The following is a 17,688-nucleotide window of genomic DNA, read 5'->3' as shown; positions in this document are numbered from 1 at the left end:
GCGTTCATGTCATGTCGGTGTTGTCGTAATTACCAGTTTTCCGAATCCCCCCAAAAAATGCGTTCACGTCAACATCCCAGATGTTGGACTGGGTGAAATCGCAACTATGTCCATATTGGCGCTTAATAACATATAAGTGCCTGAAAATCAAGCAAACACGGATGCCTTCATCAGTCAAAGTGCGTCGTTCAATGTAATTAATCCCAAATTTCGTGACTATAGTGTTATGTTGTTAATGTACACAATTTTTTTTTTTTTTTATCTCACACGACCAAATCTGTAATCACACAAACGTTAAGTGATTGTCAGATGAACTGAATGCCCTCAAGTCGTTTCTCAGTCTACCATCCATCCCATAGGGACATGAACGCTGCATTGCATTCCGCAGCGCGGAGGGGTGGCCGTTTACTGGCAGTCGGCGAGAACAAAAAAAATATCAAATTGGGGAAGAACCTGCGGAAAAAAAACACATAATTGTATAGGAACACAGCGAGGATTAAAACTTTGATTGTGAGCGATGTGAGTACTCATTAAAGACTTTTAACTGTCCTCACGTTGTTGATCTTTTGTTGCATTTTCAGTTGGCTAACGTTATTGTTTGGTGAAACAGCATGGGCTGCGTGTAGCGTAACGTTACGATTTTTCAGAAAGCCTCGTAACTCGTTCTTTACCAACTTGTTAGTTGTTATCTGTGTTCATTTAACACACGTAGCCCGTTGAATGTAGATTATGAAGGCTACATTTTTGCCGTTTCTTGGCCGAAAGTGGAATTCGTGGCCTAAATTTAGCATCTAAATCTTGCGAGTCCCGGGGAACCTCGGGGAAATCTGAAGGCAGCTAATCGGTAGATTCCTCGGGAGTAGGCAGTCGTACCCGGTTGGGAATAGGGTCATGATGGGGTCAGGTTAAGCATCTGAAAAGACGACTGATGGGGTTTAGGGATAAGGCTCAGGCTCAGGCTCAGGTACAGGTATGGGGAAAGAGACTTCACTTCCCCCGGAATCTCTATGAAGCTAAAGCCAACCGAAATGTAAATGGCGTTGATTGGTATCAAATCCGAAGCTTAAACCTTCGTTTAAGCCTCAACTTGGTGGCGGTATTTTAATGGTATAAAAAAAACGGATAACAGGTACAACACATTGTAAATTTGTCCATGCTTATCGATTTTGACAACTACCGGAAGGCAGCATCGTCATGTGACTTCTTTGATGTTACAGGGTGACGCACTCTGGGCTTCTGACAGCCGTCTTCATCTAATCAGTGCAGTTTATTTCCACCTGACCACCTTCCCTATGATTTCTCCTTTCTTATTTTATATTTTGCAGAGCTATCCCAATAATCCAGCGTTTCAGTCAGCCTCCGCTCCCGGTCCAAGCCAGAGATGACCACTGAGAAGACTAAATACAGTCCCACTTCTCAGGGGGATCCCTTTCCACCCTTTCCCCCTGGGCAGCCTGCATTACCGACCACATTTGACATGAGCACGCCAGACCCAAAACTGCTTGGAGGCCCTGCTGCTGGTGGTCTCCCTTTCCCTCCACCGACTGCTTTTGGACCGGGTGTGCCTGGAGCTTTTGGGGTGGCCACGAACCCCCATGGCGTCAGTCCGTCTTCTTTACCATATTCTCCACCAGGCCAGGGCTTTAATGGCAACTTTGATAGTTAGTATTTCTAACATTGTGGCATTTAAAAAAAAAAAAAAAATGTGGAATTAGATTCATAATGACATCAATTTGATGTTTATGGTTGCTGCCATTTCAGATGATGTTTACCCTAACCAGGAGGATCCGCCACCCTTCCATGACAATCAAGACTTTGATTTTGGATTAGATAACAAGAGCATAAGAAGAGCCTTTATTCGAAAGGTAAGGAGACAGAGTGGTTGAAGAAAAGGTACAAGTATATATAGAGTGACAGAGGATTTTATTTATATGCCTCCTCCGACATAGGGACCACATTATTTTTTGCCAAGGCTTCAAAATCCTCCAAATTTATTATCTTGACCTGCATCTAGGATTTACATCAAAAATACATGTAGTGCTAAACAATCATGAGATCCGCTATCTTTTAATGTTTTTAAAAAAAAATCCCAGAAAATTGCATCACAATCATTCTTCCAGATTTCATTGAAATTATTTTTTTGAAATATCTTGCTGATGAACAAACAGAAAAACAAAAGCAACCTAAAAACCTAACCTTCTTGGTGGAGTTAATCATATACATTGATGCAACTTATGATACACCTTAAAAAAATAGACAGTCTCTGTTAGAAATATTATTTATGTCTGCTGCCTAATAATCCACTCTTCAATCCAGGTATTCTTGGTGTTAACTTCTCAACTGATGGTGACATTTGCCTTTGTGGCTGTTTTCACCTTCGTGAAAGAAGTCAAGGCATTTCTCCTGGTGAACACCTGGACCTACTTGGTGTCCTATGCTGTGTTTTTTGTGTCAGTTTGTGTGATCAGCTGCTGTGGAAACCTTCGCCGAAGACATCCTTGGAACCTGGTTGCACTGGTAAACCTGCTCAGATTTTGTTTTTTCAAACTGGCGAACAGAGAGGGGAGGAGTTATAGCTCAGGAAATACCATGCTAACTGACCTGGACTATTGTTGTCTTGGGATAAAATACCCCAAAGTTTTCATTTTTCTATAATCTTTTATTTTAAAAATTGAATTTAATAAGTAACAATTTATTTTGATGTGGTAAAGTGAGAGATGAGACTGCCTCCTTGCTGAACACCTGTCCGATAGAGCCTCACAAGTCACTGGTGTAATTTGAAATATGATTAGCCTTTTCTTCTTCTTGCCTTGAAATTGTACTCCACTCAAACATGTGCAGCAGTGCTGATTTTAGTGCATTTCTTGTATTCAGTCCATCCTGACTCTCAGTATGTCCTACATGGTGGGAATGATCGCCAGCTTCCATGAAACTGACTCTGTGATCATGGCATTGGGCATCACAGCAGTTGTGTGCTTTACAGTGGTCCTCTTCTCACTGCAGGTCTGTATCTGTTAGTGGCTGCCTCTTGTACGTACATTGATCAAACTCTGGCATGCAAGTAACCTCAATGTCACTCTTGCCTTCCTCCAACAGACCAAGTACGACTTCACTTCCTGTCACGGCGTGCTTTTCGTCTGTTTAATTGTCCTGATCTTCTTCGGCATCCTCTGCATCATCATCCGTGACAGAATTCTGCACATTGTGTATGCTGGTCTGGGAGCATTGCTCTTTACCTGTGTAAGTCCTTAGACAAACCCTTTTCTCCCCGGGTTAGTGTATATGGTGATGATGACAGCAGTGAGTATTGTCCATGTTAAGTGTAATTCTGACAATCATGAATTGAAATAGGTGGGGGTTAAAAATTTCCAATCACACTCTGGTGTTACTTGACAGATCTTGAAGGGATGATTATGATTGAAAAGGTCATAACTGCTGCATCAGTGGTTGGATTTTTTGACTAAAAATCTCGGATGATACCTCTCGGCACAGTTTTGTAACCTAATATAGATCAAAGTTTCAGACCCCTGTGAATACCCCCTAATGAAACAAAAAAATCAGGGCATACAGCCACAGAAAAAAAGGAAGAGGCTAGCATTGTTCAAACCTTAGTTAAAATTTCATGGGACGACGTGAGATGCTAGAAAGTAAAAATTCCAAAGACAAAAAATTAGATTTGCTTCTATAACATTTTTTAAAGTAAAACTCTAAATATGCTCTTCAATTAGTGTTTTCACACACATACCTAAATCATCCTCTGGAAAACAATATTTACAACGAATGTCATCAAAATCGCACCTTTTAGATATTTTAGAAATTTGACCACAGCACAGCTCCACAGCATTGAAAATTCCATTTAAAACATTCAGCCGAAATTTGGATTTCGAAGCAGTGTCCCATTAATGCGGAAAATCCACAGAACATGCCGTCAGCAGTTTTAATTTCAGCTACTTTCTAAATTACTAAGAAAACTGTTGACTGTGAGATCTGTATTATACTGAGTAACAGGATAGTGTTTCTGGAAAGACACTTTATTGGTGTTGAATGTTTCAAGTGTAAACTTTAATTACCACAAATTGAAATCCGCTCTCCTCCACTGAATTGTGGAGTAGTCAGAAATATCAGAAGTCAATATTTCGAAACCAGAACAAATAAAACCAAACTACTAACCAAACTGTTCTTTGTAATTTGGTTGAACCACCCCTTTAAGCTGAGACCATACAACATGATTAAAAGTCAGATATTGACTGGTTTTATATATCTTTTCTTAGGGACAACGTGTCAAAATGTTTGACCCATTGCGAATTTCTTCTGTGTTACAGTTCTTGGCGGTTGACACGCAGCTGCTGCTTGGCAACAAGGAACTGGCCCTGAGTCCAGAAGAATACGTCTTTGCTGCTCTTACCCTGTACACAGATATCATCAACGTTTTCCTCTATATTCTTGCTATCCTTGGAAGAGCAAGGGGGGGCTGACCAGGAGGAACTACTGATAAAAATTTAGAAAGACATTGTTTTGAGTTCATGTATAAAAGTGAATTCCCATAATCTTGATTTTTATTTTGTATTGTAGTGTGCAGCGATCACATAGTTTAAGATTTATTTGCTTCACCCTGTGGAAATGTTATTTTTTATGATATAGATGTGTATGTTGTAGTTAAGCGGTATATGTCCTATGGCACAAAACTTCGTCTTGGTTTAGAGAATTATTTCTTAGGCCATACGAAAAGTCCACTTACTTGCTTTTTCCCGAGCTTTCACCTGTATCACACAGTCTTCATCAACAGGAGGAGCTTCCTCAGTTTTCATGGAGATGAATCTTTCTACAAGCAAGCACAGTAGCAGTTAAGATTTCATCCATTGCATCTTTAGGACATCTCTTCCGGGTTGGCTTCTTCAGTGGATGAAGACCTTGTAATATGGTTAAAAACACAAAAGCTAGTAAGTGGACCTTGAGTCGGGATTGTTTTGTCAAACTACTATTTCCACGGTAAAAGATAACTTTTAATAGTTAAATATAAAGTTTCTTTTCAAAGCCTGGTCTCTGTCTTTTTTATGGAGTGAAAGAATCTCAACAGAATCACATCCTGCCAGAGAATTCTCTTCTGTTGTGATTTGATATATGATTCTGTCAGCAACCAGGAAGTTTTGTGTGTTTGTGGCTCAGCTGTGAAACTGGGAGCCCCAGAATGGACCTGGAGCAAACCATTGCTGCCTTGCTGTCGAAAAACGAGCAACTCGGGCAAGAAAATGATCATCTGAAGTTGATGCTAAATGTAGTCAAGGAAAATAGAGACCTGAGAGCCAGGATGCAGAGCTTCAACAATGATAATCTAGACGATGTAACAGGTATTGTGTTTTTTCTTTGCCACTAGATGGCAGCTAAGGTGCAGTTCAGAGTTGTCAGTGCAGTTGCATAGATTTAGGATGTAATGAATTTAAAACAGGAGCTAGAATCAGGTGTAAAAACATAATTGTGAGCTTAACAAGCTGAGGTCACTGTTGGGTTTCTGGTTGCCTTTGTTTTTAAAATTAATATTTGCATTTTGTACTTCTTTGGTCATGTGATTTCCTTGTTCTGTGACATAGAATAATACTAAGCATGTTCAAGTATGGGCGATTTCACAGTCCCAAACATAAACATTCTTAATGGATCCAGCTTGATATTTGATCGCAACTTTTCATAATAGCAGTTGACAGGGCAAAAAATACCCAAATTGTTTCCTAGCAACACAATTCAAAAGAAATTGTCTAAATAGTATACACAGATTTTAAAAAAACAAACAAAAAAAAAACATCACTTTACCTGATTTTAGTGTATAATGACATAATTTTAAAGTTTTTGACTTATTTGTACATTTCTATGAATATAATGCCTTCAGTGTGAGCATTGGAATAGTTAACCCCTCTGGCTGTAATGTTTTTTAAATCATCAATAGGATCTCTTTATTTTGTGAGTACATTTAGGGTCTGTAAAATTAATGTACTTAGCTGTTACAATAGGTATTGTGTTACTGTATTTTAAAACAGGGGTGTCTTTAAAGTATCCACTCTGCTTGTCCTACTAGATAAGCAGTATGAATGACAAGAATAATTTCTGGCTTTCTTGTTATCAGCTTGCTCACCATCAGGAAGAAAACCATCCAGTCTGTGGCAAACCACCATTGATGAGGGACACTTCGGAAAAGACTTGAAACAAACCAAATCCAAACAGGAGCCGCGAACCTCATCCCCCACTGACTTCAATTCTTTCATACAAAGCTCGGTGCACACAGACACAAGTGAGAAAGCAAAGTCTCTTGCCAGTCCAGACAGGCTGCTGGGAGAGATTGCTTACCAACTGGATAGGAGGATTCTGTCTTATGTCTTCCAGGGCCATAAGAGGCTTTATGGTTTCACACTGCTCAATATACCAGGCAAGATTGTAGAGGTAATAAATCTCTCTGATAATTGAGGTATTCAAAGAAAGACTTTCATTTTTATGAAAACCCTGGTTGGGAACAGTGGAGGGGGGAAAAAAATCGTCTTATTTGACATTACAGTTCAAATGTAAGAGATCAAAAATGAAAGAAAACTTCATCCGTAACTCGTCCAATTATAAGTTCATCTAGAAAAACAGTACTAACCATAACATTCCACTTACATGACTCAGAGGGAACTCTCAAGCCTTTCTTCCTCTCTTGTAGGTTAGCACACATCCACTGACAGGGATGGTGGATGAAGGCTATCGGCTTCATCTCACACAGAGGTATGCTGACCTCATGGAGAGGTTGACCCAGCTTGGGTATGAAACCACACTTCACCCTCCTTTCACGGAATTTATTGTCAATGCTTACGGGATCCTGAAGGAGAGGCCTGGTGAATACAGCCCTCAGGCGATGGACTACAATAATCCAGTCCTCCTGAGGAGGCTGATAGTGACCACAGCACCCGGAAAACTTCAGAAGGACCTGCTGCTTGTGCTCACCTGCCTCTGCAACATGGCCGAGAAGGATAGAAAGCCTCTTCTTCTCTGGTAGAAATGACTGTATTCAAAGACATACCAAATTTACAAGCTTACACCATCCACAAATTGGAAATAAACGTTGATAAATGATATGACGAGATATTTTGGGGGAATATGACTTTTTGCATTGCCATTTTACAAAAGATAAAACCACAAATAAATTCAGTTAAGTATTTGCTTATTCATGAACATTTTATAAGTATGCATAGTGAAACTAAACAGCCAACTTTACTGAAGCCATAAAGACATAATGCATTCAGCATTTCTCAAACAATTTCACACACAGCAAATGTACAACTTGTTAAAAGACATCTAACAGTGATTTATTTCAACCAAAATTCAACAATATTCAGGGGCAGTATCATTCCTTAATCTCTGAAAAAAAATAATCAGTTAACCACACTGATATCTGCTAAGAATAAAGTATGTACGGTATGCCCCACATTGTGGATCATGAGATACAGAATCATTTTGCTTCAGTTCATGCTGAACAAGAGATGTGGGTGGCAAATGAGAGGTCTGGAACCAGGCTATTATGGACTTTCAGTTGAGAAAAACGCTGTTTGCTTGACAAACGATGAGTCTAGGGTTGTAATAATATCAATTGGGGAACTAGAAGTCACATCAGGAGTTTGTTACAACCCTTCCTGTTCTCTCACTACAATATTTAACCATTCCAACAGGTGAAATTGTCATTATTTTGTCTTAATTAAATCTGCAGCTTGATTGTTTGAGAATATTAGTTTAGGCTGTACATGCTGAACTATAGCTTGCTCCGCAATGTACCTGATCCTTTATTCTAAACACACAGGGCATTTCTTGCCATCACAATATACCTCTAGGTTAATACGTAACCTAAGTCACAGCTTATTGGAAAGACATGAAGAAGACCATTTTTTTTTCTTCTGCTAAAACAGAAGCAAAAAATGTGAATTGCTTTCAATCATGAGAATGTGATATAAATTAATAATTAAGATATAAATAATAAATTAAGCAATAACTCCAAAAATGATAGAGATGGGATAAGAAACGTGCATGTGGTTCAGTCTATATCCGTATTGTCTTCTGCTGTTTCAGTTGGTAAAAGATTTAGTCAGTAGTTACAACAGATCTTACTGGGCCGTAACAGGTCACCGCAGGTAAGGTCACGTGTCAGTCGGGCCCGGCACCATGACAACGCCATTAGGGTGTGGCTTAATAACGCCAGTATGATGAGCGGCTGACAGCAGGCTGGTCTTATATTACTGATCTGGTTATTATTATTATTATTATCATTATGATTATTATTATTCAGCTAAAAACTTGAACTTGAACATGTGACCACCGAATAAATAAATGTAATAAAATAAGTATACAAGTATGCTGCTGGCTGTAAGAGTTCATCAGACGGACCGTCCCGGTTTTCGTACTAAAAGGTAAGTCCATTAGGGCTGCCACGTTAGCGGAGTATTTTAAGCTAGCTACGCAACGGGACAGGTGACAGCTTTTATCTGCAATAACTAACATATATGTAGACTCTAAAAATATGTGTTAAGTATGAGAATTCAATAGCCTTGTGCTATAATGGTACAGCAACGTGTTTCGGGCATACACCCCAACGTTGATGTAGGTCTGAAAGTCTTTCTGTATCGTTCAAGTGAAACAGTTAGCATAGCATTCCTGCACACGACTCCTCTAACCTACCTGTACGAGTTTCGACTAAACGGACACAATAACACAGAAAGCTCGCTTCCCTTGACTACGAAAAGGCGACATGATGGTTGAATTTTATGGTATCCTGCTTTGAATGGGGTCTTTATGTGTATAATCGGGGTCTTGAGGGTTTGCAACTCCCTGGTTGTATTCCGTGAATGACTCCTATTTTGTCGAACTTCAGATGAAGAAAGAGAGCCCAGTGTTTACAATGGGAGTGAAGCCTTACACGCGAGACACTAACGTTAAAGGGCAAAATCCACACTGAAACAGTGTCTATAGTTTGGTCTTATTTTTCACAGTAACATATATAGCGTTAGTATCCAGACTCCTTGAATTGATGTCATTGTATCATAATGTATTATAGTTGAGATATTATTTTCAAATGAAAATTTAGCAGTACAAGATTAGAAAAAAAATTGAGGTAGATTATACCTTTGACACACCCAGTGACTTTACACAGTATAATTCAAATCCAAACACACATAAAGGTGTGGCATTCGGGCTTTTGATTGCAGTCTTATTTTGTCAGGGGTTAGCAACACTGTGCAGATGGTGACAGAAGGATTATATGCAGGTAACACAATGTTTTTCTCTTTGCTTCATTTAAATGTGATCATGATGCATTGCATAAGCGTGCAGTAAGCCAGTCTGATCTTCCCTCTGCCTCTCACTGTACTCCATTTAAGTCAGTACAGTTGTCAATTGCCTCATGATTTCCACAACTGCATGTGCGGGCATGAGTGTGTGAGATAAAAGCAGTGTGAGATAAAAACCAGTTATTCCTGAGAATCCTCACTGTAAGGGTTTATATGGGCACAAGAGCAGAGCCACGTCATAACATTTTGATTTCTTTCTCCTGTCTTTAGTGTCCAGTGGAGCCCATGTAGGAGAAGCTTTCCACAGGAATGAGGCTAGAACAAGAAGTCCCAATGTTGTTCATCCTGATTGCTGCTTAGAGAAGGGGCAGAGGAATGGCCCTGCAGGTGTCTCCCTTTCCTAATGGCTTTGTTGCAGGCCTCCATGCTGTGGGATGGGCATTCATCCTGCCTTGTTTCTGGTTTCTCGATCGCCTCATTGCTGTGTCCAAGTCTACCACCCTGGAGCAAACGGAGAGACTGGAGCAGGAATGCTACCTCCACCCCCTCAAGGTCTTCTTCGGCTCCATTATCTTCTTCATTCTTTTTCTCACTACAGCCCCCTTGGCCTTCCTGGGCTTTCTGCTCTGGGCTCCTCTGCAGGCCTGCCGTAGACCCTTTTACTACCACAGACAGACACCATCCTCACCAGAAAAAGAGACACACAGGGGCTTTGAGCTGGTAGGAAAGGCATCATTTGTATTTGCCACAGCCAACCTATGTCTTTTGCCTGATAGCCTGGCTCGCTTTAACAACCTGGGGCACACCCAGCACAGGGCGACCGCCATTGGTCAGCGCATTGTGCAGGGTGTGTGTCGACCCCATATCCGCATCTTTGTTGACTCCCCCAGCAGCTGTGGTACTCTCAGCCCCTCCACCAGCATACTCTCCACAGTTCACTCATCTACATACGGGGCTACAGATAGACAGGCCCAGCACCCAGTGAGTCAAAATTCAGACTCAGCTGAACATGTTTCAATCTCAAAGTCCAATAGTCACGTGGTTTGTGTGCCCTGTGATGATACAGAAGGGCCCTCGACTGAGTCACCCTCTCCCCTCCTCAATTCCAACCAGCACTCCAACCAGCAGGGCCGAAGCGGTCACCGGAGTGCCCCCAGACCTTTGCTCTCACAGGGTCTCCGCCAGCAGGACGATGTACCCTGGGAGGTGTCGTCATTGTTTCCAGCCAATGTGGATATAATGTGCCTAGAGGAGGTGTTCGATAAGAGGGCTGCACAGACACTCACCCAAGCACTAAGTCCCATGTTTGGACACATATTGTATGACATTGGTGTGTATGCCTGTCAGCCACCATGCAGATGTTCCTCTTTCAAGTTCTTCAACAGTGGACTGTTCCTAGCCAGCCGATTCCCGGTGCTCGAGGCCCAGTACCACTGCTTTCCCAACAGCCGTGGGGAAGATGCACTGGCTTCTAAGGGCCTCCTTTCTGCTAAGGTACCTTGCACAATATCATGTATTAAGCCACTATATCAGTTACCAACAGACTGCACATTAATTAGTCAGGATTTTGTAATACTGTTAAGATGGTGAAAATATGATGTAATGATGGGGTTTGATTATTCTCAGGTGCTAATCGGGCAGAATCAGAAACAGAAGAAAGTGGTTGGCTATTTTAACTGCACACACCTTCACGCACCAGAGGGCAAGTCACATTTTCTGATTTGGTCTGCTCAGATTACAAGAAAATTTAGCATTTTCTTATAAGGAAACGAGTTTATGATAGCTTCTCTGTGTTCTCCTGTCAGGTGAAGGGGATATTCGCTGTGAACAGTTGAACATGGTAACCAAGTGGATTGGTGATTTTCAAGCTGCCAACAGACAGCCTGATGAGGACGTTGTTTTTGATGTGCTCTGTGGTGATTTCAACTTTGACAACTGCTCACCTGGTGCGTCTGTGTCTTTGACAGTTTTCATTTTTTCCTTGTTAATATTTTCTTGAAGGCATCTTCACCACAAGTTTTTTTTTTTTTTTGTTTTTTTTTTTTAGTATTTATAAATGTTTTTTTTGTTTGTCTAGATGACACCCTGGAACAGAATCACTGTCTGTTTGAGGAATACAGAGATCCTTGCAGGGCAGCTCCTGGAAAAGAGAAGCCCTGGGTCATTGGTTTGTAGCATTTCAACTCATTAAACGACAGTAAATGCAGCATAATTACAGTATATGTTGACATTCATAGGGTATTACACCAATATGCTTCCAAAGGTACTCTACTGGAGCAGCCCACGTTGTATGAAGATGACGTAAATACCCCGGAGAATCTACAAAGGTAAACTCAGTTTCACTGTCTTTAGCCCAGCACCACTAATTTCATGTGAACAGAACTCCTAGTCACTCACAGTTTATTTCTCTGAAATGACATAAAGATCCGCTCTGTCTTCTCTTTGTCTCTGTGTAGAACTCTGGAAAGAGAAGAGCTGAGAAAGCAGTATATCTCCCGTCCTGTTCCTGCAGAGGGCTCTCCACTGGTTTACCCCGAGACTGGCCAGCCGTGGGTCGGACGTCGGATCGACTATATCCTGTACCGCGAGAGCTCCATTTCAGAACACTGCCGAATAGTACGTGTCCCTGTGTGTTTTTACTCTTTCTTCTACTCAGTCCTCTTTCTTCTCCATTGTTTCTGTCTCCTTGAAGTTACAAGTCAGTCAGTTCTTATAGAAAAGATAACACAACTGTAACACAAGTTATCTCGCAGGAAAAAAAAATAAAGCATCCTAAAAACACACACTCTCTTTGTCTCCATCCAGGAAATTGAAGAGGTGACCTTTATAACCCAGCTGGCTGGCCTTACAGACCATATTCCTGTGGGCTTGAGACTGAATGTAATAATGGACTCGGACTGTGCTGATGAATAAGTACTGACGTGGGCACAGCTTTACTGTTCAAACAAAGGGAACAATATGCACAAAAATGTACATTGCACAATAATGTTTTGTTTACATACTTGAATTTGTGATTTCACTGATAATGTACTGACCAATGAGATTATGACTCAGGTGGAATTGACATGGGTTTGTTGAAATTTTACAATGTATACAATTTTATGCATTAAGGTTTGTTCATGCCAGAGGTATTGATTTTGTAAAACAATATATTTTTAGGATTTTTCATTCTGAAATTTTTCCTACAGCAATAAATGCAAAGAATGAATTTTACACCCTGTACCTTGCTTTTAATGTGTCATCAGTTATGAGGAGGATAATTTGACTACGCCCATCTGATACAGTTACAGAGCAGAAGTGATTTACCACACGAAAACTTTACAGCCATCATCACAATTCAGTTACTATCTCATAAGAGCAAAATTGCAAAGAAATTTGCTGCTAATGGATCATTTACAAGGCAGGATGCGCAAGCACAGCCACGTGATTTGAGTGTATGAAATAGGCTGACACATTTTTTTATTAGCAGATATCCATTGGTGGGAAGTAACTAAGTACATTTATCCAAGTACTGTGGTAAAGTACAGTTTTGAGGTACTTGTACATGAGTATTTCTATTTTCTGCTACTTTATACTTCTACTCCGCTACAATTTAGAGGCCCCTATTCTACTTCTTTCTATTTATTCGATAAATTACTAGGTACTTTGCAGATTCAGGTTAAAAATACAAAACAATCAACAAATTATGTATATATTTTTAGGATTTATACAGTAGGTTAAGATAAGACTTTGTTGATCCCAGAGGAGAAATTCACCAGCTACTTTGCAATGTATAAAACAGGCCCCCTCCACTAAAAAATGTGTCGTGGTCATCGGTACTTCTCTTGGATGTTTGACCCTCGCTGTACAGAATGTTTAAAGTTGACACTTAAAAGGCTGTTTTTAAATTCTAAAATCTAAAATCTCGCCTAAAATCTTGAATTTAAGGCGTGTAACTGCAAGCGTGATTTATGATGGCACAATTAGTGTGGAAGCCAGCCCTGGTCCTATGTGCAACTTACTCAAGTGTAATGTGGAAACATCTTGTATCCACTTGATAAAAGTCTGAAATGATGATTAGTAGATTGTGGATTTTTCAGTGATGCAGGAGGTGTAGATATTGTAAGAATTTTTAACCAGGTAATTTAACTTTTTAATACAGACAAAAAAAACCCCATCAGGCGAAAATTTTAATTCAAAGCAGAACTTTAAAAAAATATATATCTTCAAACATTAGGCACATTTTACCAACTGCAACAATAAACTGATAATTATAATCCACTAATATACGTTATTTTGAAATACACCATTCTGTATAATGATTACTTTTACTTTTCGTACTAGTAGTAAACTTTGATGCTTATACTTATGTACTTTTACTTACGTAAAATTTTGAATGCAGGACTTTTACCTGTAACGGTATTCCTACATTGTGGTGCTGCTATATTCACTAAAGTAAAAGATCTGAGTACTTCTTCCACGACTGCAGATATTAAACATGCATGACTGAATCAAATTTTGCTTCGACTGATATTGAGGCTTTGTTTCACAGATTTGAAGCAGTATCCCCAGGCTGAGGCACAGTCTGAATCACAGGACAATTTACTCTATAATCCCATCTTGTGAAGTTGCAACATCACCCTTCGCGATCGATAGGGTGTGCTCTTCTTTTATTTGAGGGAAGGCCCAGACACCAACAAAGAAGCCGCGCGAACCAATCAAAGGCCAAGGACGCGAGTCACTTCTTGTTTTTAGCTTAGCCCTTGATAGACGCGTGGATTGCATTCAGACTGTGGTGCTGTGATGTTAAAAGAGTTAAAATCATGACTATTCTCAATCGCTGTACGAAACTGGTAGCATCGGTGTGTAAAAGCAGCGTTTTACTGGAACAAAGTACTGGCGTTTTTAGAAGCGTCTGTTCGATCCCCGGAGCTCGGTGTCACAGCCTGTGTTTGCCTCGACGTTTTACAAAGAGTTCACCCTCATGTCAGCAATGGCATCGCGTTTTCAACTGTCATCTAGACACAAAGAGATGTTACTCGGAGGTGTGTGGGGAAAGCAGTAATTCAGAGAGGGGCACTGGCGTGTCTCAAGGGGAATCACACGAGACGGGCAGGGTCGGCAGATCCCCGAGTCAAAGTGAGTAGGGAATTCAGCTGCTGTGCTGGAATGATAAGTCGATTAATACACTTGACACGACAGACAGAAAACAAGACCCGAATACTTCACGTTGGGCTATGGGAAACTAATGGGCATTTTTCACTGCTTTCTGACATTATATAGACAAAGCGATTGATCGATTAACCCCTAATGGTTTTTGAGGGCTCTGGGAATTCGTTAGAGCTGCAACTAATAATTATTTTCATTATCAGGTAATCTGCTGGTTATTTCCCCAATTAAGCAATTAATTGTTTTGTTGATAAAATGTCAAAGAGAAGTGAAACTCGCCCATTACAATTTCCAAGAGTCTAAAGGGACTTCTTTAAATTTCTTTTTTTTTTTTTTCTGACCAACAATCTAATCTCAAGGATATTTAATACGTTTACTGTCATATAAGACAACGAAAAGCCACAAATCCTCAAATTTGAGATGCTGGGCCCATGTGTGTCATTTTTCTTTGAAAAATGACTCCAAACAGTTAATTATCAAAATAAATGCTTATTGTTTGTTTTCTGTAGATTAAGCGATCCATCAATAATTTCAGATTTACGACTTGACTTTTTTTTTTCAGTCTTTTCTGACATTTTACATACTGCATGATGAAGCGATCTACCAAGAAAATAATCAGCACATTAACGGGCAATGAAAACTTCTTTGCAGCTGTAGTTGCTTAATGGATGAGGTACCTCACTCAAACTGCATTGCTTTAGCTATTGAAGACTATGTGACATTTCCCTTTTTTAACAGTGAGTGAAAAAAGATATATTGTTGCATCCAGACACTGCTGAGTCACATTTATTGCATGAGTATTGTCAGACAAAACGTTTCACCTTTGTTTTCTCCAGGACCCTCAGACACTTTCACTCTTGATGTGTTGGTGTCTGTACTGCGTCAGGAAAATGCAGTGGACATCTGTGTGATTAAAGTCCCAGACCAGATCAAATACGCTGAGTACTTCATTGTCGTCAGTGGTGTATCACCGAGACATCTCCGTGCTATGGCCCTTTATGCTGTCAAAGTGGTAATGTTCTTTTTCTCTTTGTTAGATGTTAACTCGTCCAATATGTGTTTGTTTTTAAAACTTACACAAATGATGCTTTTCCTCCAGTACAAGTTTCTGAAGAACGATGGCGATCCAAATGTCAAGATCGAAGGGAAGGATGCAGAGGACTGGATGTGTATTGACTTCGGTATATAAAACACAGAGCTCCTATCTTTTAAAGTCCAATTTAGACTGTTGTTTGTGTTGTTTAAACTGGTGTTTGTTATGATAGTTACTAGCGTCCATTTGTTCTCTCCTCAGGTAATATGGTTGTTCACTTCATGCTGCCAGAGACCAGAGAAGTGTATGAACTGGAGAAACTCTGGACTCTCCGAAACTATGATGAGCAGCTGAGGAGCATCCCTGCTGAGATGCTACCAGAAGACTTCATATATGATGTTGACGTCAAAAAGTGATAACACAAGACAAATCCTCTAAGTTGTTCAGACTTCACTGCTTCATTGTTATGTTGGACTTTCTTATCCCTGTGAGTAGAAATAAGAGGCATTTTTTACACTTGAATTATCTTTGGACAATAAAACAACAGATTTTGCATTGAGAATTGACAGATTTATTAACCTCTTATGCAACAGCTATGCTGTAGGAATTACTGCCCCATCATATTAATTCTCTACACCCCCTTTTTTTAAAATATATTTTGACCTTCATATGGTATTTGTAAATTGTTTTATGTTTTTCGAGTTTGCTGAAGAAAAATTGTTATTTTTGATGGTTCAAAATAAATTATTTTAAAACCCATTCTAGATCAATTAAAGAAATTCAGCCACATTCAATGGAAAGTATAGGTATTTGAAAAGATGAATTTGTTATATAAACGCATGTAAACATGCTAATTATCAATAGGTTAACGGAGTCTGTATGTAAAGGTGATGTGTGATATCAATAAAAAGAATGGTTATTATAATGAATTAAAAAAGATATTCCAAGTAAACCACCAGAACTGCAACGTTGTACTGAAGCACATTACTTTGGTAAATGTATTCTGTCACCTTCCACCTGTGGGTCCAATTCACTGAGCTGTTTGTTGTCTGCTGAGAGTTTTAGGAACATTTTACCAAAGAAATGATCATGTTGGGTTACCAAAACAAACCATTCCAGTTGATGCTTTCAACCAAATCGAGCAAAAAGATTGTTGCTTCCAGGAAAAGAGAAGTTGTCAGCCAAAGTCATGACATGCATTCACTCAGCACTTACATGCGCTGAAGGATTGGCCTGTGGATTGATAAAATACAGGTTGGTCGGTGCATTTGTGCAACTCAAAGAGCCTCTACAGTCTGCAACTGTGCAGTCTTACAATGCCAACCCACGCTACATTTTTTGTTTCTGTCTTGACATTACATTAAAATACACCGATTAGTAAGTGAAATTTAAAAAAAAAAGAAAAAAGTTAAGCCCCAAGTACCTGCAGACAAGCGTTTTTGTGGAAAATCAGAGACCGAACCAAACACAAACAGCAGCAAAGAGACCCCCCCCCACACACACACACACAAACACACACACCTTCCTAGCAAGTGACCATTCCGTTTCATTGACTTGCAAGTCATGCTGGATCAGAACATTAGCTAAATGTAAAAATGTAATGAAGCAGGAGATGCCTACACAGAGCCCTACAGGACCTGGTGTTTGAATGTTTTTGTGCCTGTTGGTATGGTTGTTTATACTTACATGGTCTGAAAATAAAGACGGTGACTCACACTAATGTTCAAACACACAGATAAACAAAGATTATAATAGTGAATCTCAGCAGCTTCTCATAACAGATCTTCCAGCAACACACCCATCAAAACCCCCCTAAAATCCAACAATGTGGACTTGAAATCTTTGATCATTACTTAAATTTTTATAGTTTAACCAAAGACAGACTCTCAAATAGCTATTTTAAATTACACTGTTTCCATGCTATTTAATGATAATGGTGGCACGTGAGATTTTTACAAAACAAATTAATGCAACACTTTGCTTAAGTTTTAGACCTTTTGTGCCCCAAACTGTACTAAACCAACTACCTTCTGGTGGAGAAGCAAATTTACTCTAGTGGGAAAACGGACATGAGTCAAAGAAAAAAGATTAGTTCTGTTTGTGATTCAAAAGCTGTTACTGTGGCTAATGTTCTCATTAGCAGTGCAGTCATTTTACCGACTGTTCTGTAGCCATTAATGGCCACGCAGGAGTTAATACAGTCTATGGTGG

At 39.8% G+C, this 17,688-nt stretch overlaps 4 protein-coding genes across 10 annotated transcripts; all 4 read left to right on the top strand.

The window, feature by feature from the left end:
- The first annotated feature begins 351 nt into the window (after positions 1-351).
- grinab (glutamate receptor, ionotropic, N-methyl D-aspartate-associated protein 1b (glutamate binding)) lies at positions 352-5,034 on the top strand. Of its 2 annotated transcripts, none has more exons than XM_040118808.1 (7): positions 352-519; positions 1,326-1,661; positions 1,762-1,865; positions 2,317-2,517; positions 2,875-3,003; positions 3,097-3,240; positions 4,323-5,034. In XM_040118808.1, the coding sequence occupies exons 2-7, from the start codon at positions 1,382-1,384 to the stop codon at positions 4,473-4,475; spliced, it is 1,011 nt and encodes a 336-aa protein (XP_039974742.1). In that variant the 5' UTR covers positions 352-519; positions 1,326-1,381; the 3' UTR covers positions 4,476-5,034. The 2 variants fall into 2 exon arrangements, with proteins under 2 accessions (XP_039974742.1, XP_039974743.1); XM_040118809.1 differs by lacking the exon at positions 352-519 and adding an exon at positions 1,013-1,030.
- LOC120784754 (speriolin-like protein) lies at positions 4,829-7,070 on the top strand. The gene is made up of 4 exons (XM_040118810.1): positions 4,829-4,940; positions 5,167-5,348; positions 6,116-6,429; positions 6,686-7,070. The coding sequence occupies exons 2-4, from the start codon at positions 5,189-5,191 to the stop codon at positions 7,016-7,018; spliced, it is 807 nt and encodes a 268-aa protein (XP_039974744.1). The 5' UTR covers positions 4,829-4,940; positions 5,167-5,188; the 3' UTR covers positions 7,019-7,070.
- Positions 7,071-8,252: 1,182 nt separating this feature from the next.
- Positions 8,253-12,518, top strand: smpd5 (sphingomyelin phosphodiesterase 5). Of its 6 annotated transcripts, none has more exons than XM_040116739.1 (9): positions 8,253-8,420; positions 9,567-10,277; positions 10,410-10,790; positions 10,923-10,998; positions 11,102-11,242; positions 11,374-11,463; positions 11,560-11,623; positions 11,753-11,912; positions 12,102-12,518. In XM_040116739.1, exons 2-9 carry the CDS (start codon positions 9,672-9,674, stop codon positions 12,207-12,209), a joined length of 1,626 nt encoding a protein of 541 aa, XP_039972673.1. In that variant the 5' UTR covers positions 8,253-8,420; positions 9,567-9,671; the 3' UTR covers positions 12,210-12,518. The 6 variants fall into 6 exon arrangements, with proteins under 6 accessions (XP_039972673.1, XP_039972669.1, XP_039972668.1 ...); XM_040116735.1 differs by adding an exon at positions 9,230-9,274 and having other exon boundaries at positions 9,567-10,790; XM_040116736.1 differs by lacking the exon at positions 8,253-8,420 and adding exons at positions 8,443-8,481; positions 9,230-9,274 and having other exon boundaries at positions 9,567-10,790.
- Positions 12,519-13,978: 1,460 nt separating this feature from the next.
- malsu1 (mitochondrial assembly of ribosomal large subunit 1) lies at positions 13,979-16,039 on the top strand. Its single transcript, XM_040116750.1, has 4 exons — positions 13,979-14,414; positions 15,281-15,456; positions 15,544-15,625; positions 15,739-16,039. Exons 1-4 carry the CDS (start codon positions 14,099-14,101, stop codon positions 15,891-15,893), a joined length of 729 nt encoding a protein of 242 aa, XP_039972684.1. The 5' UTR covers positions 13,979-14,098; the 3' UTR covers positions 15,894-16,039.
- Positions 16,040-17,688: the final 1,649 nt, after the last annotated feature.

Source organism: Xiphias gladius, chromosome 22 (genome assembly GCF_016859285.1).
Source record: "Xiphias gladius isolate SHS-SW01 ecotype Sanya breed wild chromosome 22, ASM1685928v1, whole genome shotgun sequence".
In the NCBI taxonomy this organism is placed as follows: domain Eukaryota; kingdom Metazoa; phylum Chordata; class Actinopteri; order Istiophoriformes; family Xiphiidae; genus Xiphias; species Xiphias gladius.
This window is presented reverse-complemented; position numbering and strand designations above follow the sequence as displayed.

Bases quoted from the DNA above. Each gene is read 5' to 3' on its own strand.
- grinab (XM_040118808.1), top strand. From the start codon at position 1,382: ATGACCACTGAGAAGACTAAATACAGTCCCACTTCTCAGGGGGATCCC. The intron at 1,866-2,316 runs GTAAGGAGACAG...TCTTCAATCCAG, and splicing joins GAAGAGCCTTTATTCGAAAG to GTATTCTTGGTGTTAACTTC. The intron at 2,518-2,874 runs GTAAACCTGCTC...TCTTGTATTCAG, and splicing joins CTTGGAACCTGGTTGCACTG to TCCATCCTGACTCTCAGTAT.
- LOC120784754 (XM_040118810.1), top strand. From the start codon at position 5,189: ATGGACCTGGAGCAAACCATTGCTGCCTTGCTGTCGAAAAACGAGCAA. The intron at 5,349-6,115 runs GTATTGTGTTTT...TCTTGTTATCAG, and splicing joins TAATCTAGACGATGTAACAG to CTTGCTCACCATCAGGAAGA. The intron at 6,430-6,685 runs GTAATAAATCTC...CCTCTCTTGTAG, and splicing joins TACCAGGCAAGATTGTAGAG to GTTAGCACACATCCACTGAC.
- smpd5 (XM_040116735.1), top strand. From the start codon at position 9,672: ATGGCCCTGCAGGTGTCTCCCTTTCCTAATGGCTTTGTTGCAGGCCTC. The intron at 10,999-11,101 runs GCAAGTCACATT...TTCTCCTGTCAG, and splicing joins ACACCTTCACGCACCAGAGG to GTGAAGGGGATATTCGCTGT. The intron at 11,464-11,559 runs GTTTGTAGCATT...ATGCTTCCAAAG, and splicing joins AGAGAAGCCCTGGGTCATTG to GTACTCTACTGGAGCAGCCC.
- malsu1 (XM_040116750.1), top strand. From the start codon at position 14,099: ATGACTATTCTCAATCGCTGTACGAAACTGGTAGCATCGGTGTGTAAA. The intron at 15,457-15,543 runs GTAATGTTCTTT...CTTTTCCTCCAG, and splicing joins CCCTTTATGCTGTCAAAGTG to TACAAGTTTCTGAAGAACGA. The intron at 15,626-15,738 runs GTATATAAAACA...TTCTCTCCTCAG, and splicing joins CTGGATGTGTATTGACTTCG to GTAATATGGTTGTTCACTTC.